This window comes from Meleagris gallopavo, chromosome 2, assembly GCF_000146605.3.
Source record: "Meleagris gallopavo isolate NT-WF06-2002-E0010 breed Aviagen turkey brand Nicholas breeding stock chromosome 2, Turkey_5.1, whole genome shotgun sequence".
NCBI lineage: Eukaryota > Metazoa > Chordata > Aves > Galliformes > Phasianidae > Meleagris > Meleagris gallopavo.
Window position 1 is genome coordinate 60,973,942 of NC_015012.2, and position 2,213 is coordinate 60,976,154.

General features: G+C 34.2%; 1 protein-coding gene across 2 annotated transcripts in view; it reads left to right on the top strand.

The window, feature by feature from the left end:
• Positions 1–2,213, top strand: part of TBC1D32 (TBC1 domain family member 32) — an 86,541-nt gene that overhangs the window by 33,398 nt on the left and 50,930 nt on the right. Inside the window, exons 21-22 of one of the 2 annotated variants that reach the window (XM_010707431.3) lie at positions 28–164; positions 1,322–1,438. In XM_010707431.3, the coding sequence (XP_010705733.1) occupies positions 28–164; positions 1,322–1,438 (254 nt within the window). The remainder of the gene's footprint in view (positions 1–27; positions 165–1,321; positions 1,439–2,213) is intronic. The other variant, XM_010707432.3, reaches the window with a different exon arrangement.

Below are 2,213 nucleotides of genomic sequence, written 5' to 3' on the forward strand. Positions count from 1 at the left end.
TTGTATTCTTACCATTCTCATGGCTAGAACAAATATTTATTGCAGGGTTTATAAAGGCATTTGTAGCTGAACTGTGGGCTCTTTTGGAGTGTGGAAAAGATGATGTGAGGATAACTCAACCCAAATCTACTCCAGTTGACCCTATTGACCAAAGCTGTCAGAAGGTGAGAACTTTATTAATAATCATCTTTATTTGCTATCTTTGATAGCTTTTTTTATTGCATCTATTCCTACTTTTTGGTGTGTGAGGCAAAATTGTTCTAATACGCTAGTCAAATAATTACCGATTGCAAAAATTCTTCTGTGGTATGGCAGGTCATAATGCTAAAGATCCATTTAAAGGTGATGTAATAAATGACAAAAATGACAGAAATGAGAATGTTAAAATTTTGGCTTTCAGTTCAAGTCTTCAGTTACTGCAGTAAGATAAGAGAGAGAACAGTGTATTTTAGAGTATGCTATCTCTCAAAATTAATTACATCATAATGCAAGTATTACAATTTTCAAAATAATTCTAAAGTTATTTCCAAAATTATCATTATCTTCCTGGACTTGTAAAAGACCTTTGATGTGATCCCACACCACTTCCTTATCTCAAAATTGGAAAGACATGGATTTGAAGGCTGGGCTATTCGGTGGATAAAAACAAATGCTTGCATGATCATAGCCAGGGGGTTATTGTCAGCAGCTCTATGTCCAGGTGAAGACCAGTCAAAAGTGGTGTCCCCCTGGGGTCCATCTTGGGACCAGTGCTCTTCAACACCTTTGTAAATGAACAGAAAGTGGAATTAAGTGTACTCTTAGAAAATTTACTGACGACCCCAAGTTGAGGGTTGCAGTTGACACAGTAAAAGGGAGGGATGCCATCCAAAGGGACCTGGATATGCTTAAAAAATGAGCACATGAGATTCTATTGAAGTTCAGCAAGTCCAAGTGCAAGATATTGCACTTGTGTTGAGGCAGTCCCAGATTCAAGTACAGACTGGCAGAAGAACTCATTGAGAGCAGCCGGGTGGAGAGGGACCTGGGGTTCTGATGGTTGAAAAACTGGACAGGAGGCATTCTGTGATTGTATATCTCATTTATTCCATTGGAAAAGAGTTGTAAACTTTCACTAAGCCGTCCACTTGTAAAACGTGATAGTTTATAGAGACTATTGCTCTTTTAGATTGCGTATGCACTTTTGCAGTCTGATTTTGTAAGCTCTGATTATGTCAATTTATCTACAGAAAAATATGAACTTAAAGACTTTCTAACATATATTTGTTTATGCTTACCTGACTAACAATCACTTTTTTCACTTTTGTTTATCTTTCTCCAGTCTTTTCTATATCTGATAAACTTGCTTACTTATCCTGCAGTTTTTGAGCTACTGAGTAAACAGGATATACCAAATAAACCAATGTATTCACACCGTGAAGTACCCACAGACATTATTGTAAGTATACTTTCTATTTTGAAAAAAAAAAAGAGTATATTTTGTTACTATAGTAATAAAGTTATAAAGTAATATAAGTTATTTCTGCACCTTACTGAAAGACTTCAACATTTTCTGCATTTTGTAATATATACAGCATGAGGGCAGTATATGCACATATCAATTCATGTTAAACAAAATTTTCATTTTGAAATGCTGAAGATAATATTTTACGCCCAGTTTAAAGATCTTACTTTTTTGCTTGCACAAAGATGTGTTTTTCCATGGAATGAAGTGACATACGTAAGTACTGCAGTATGCACATACAATTACTTGCTAGAAAATGCCGGAAAATGTCAATATTTGTTTTTTCTATAATAATGCTTTATCATACTGTGGGTTCAGACTAAAAAAAAAAGTACAAACATTTCAAACTTTCTTAATAGTACAGATTATGCATACAAAAGTAAGCATAATTGGAAAACTACTGATTAAGGCGTATTTCAGTTTTAAGAAAAATTGTATTACCATGGAATTATTTTGTGTTACTTCACTCATCAGACACAATCCATTTCTTCTTCCCTTCTGTGAAGCACAGGCAAATTGAATCTGTGACCTTGAGTGGCAGTTGAAATTAGATCTTTGCTAAATGAGCTACCACTTTTAATCGCTGTTGCAATTTAATGTTTGCATATTGTAAGCTCTGGACTGGTGACAACTTAAGTTGTTATTTAGACAATGTATATCATAATTGTGTTATGTTTGGAAGTGATTTTAATAGACTTTTTTTTTTTTT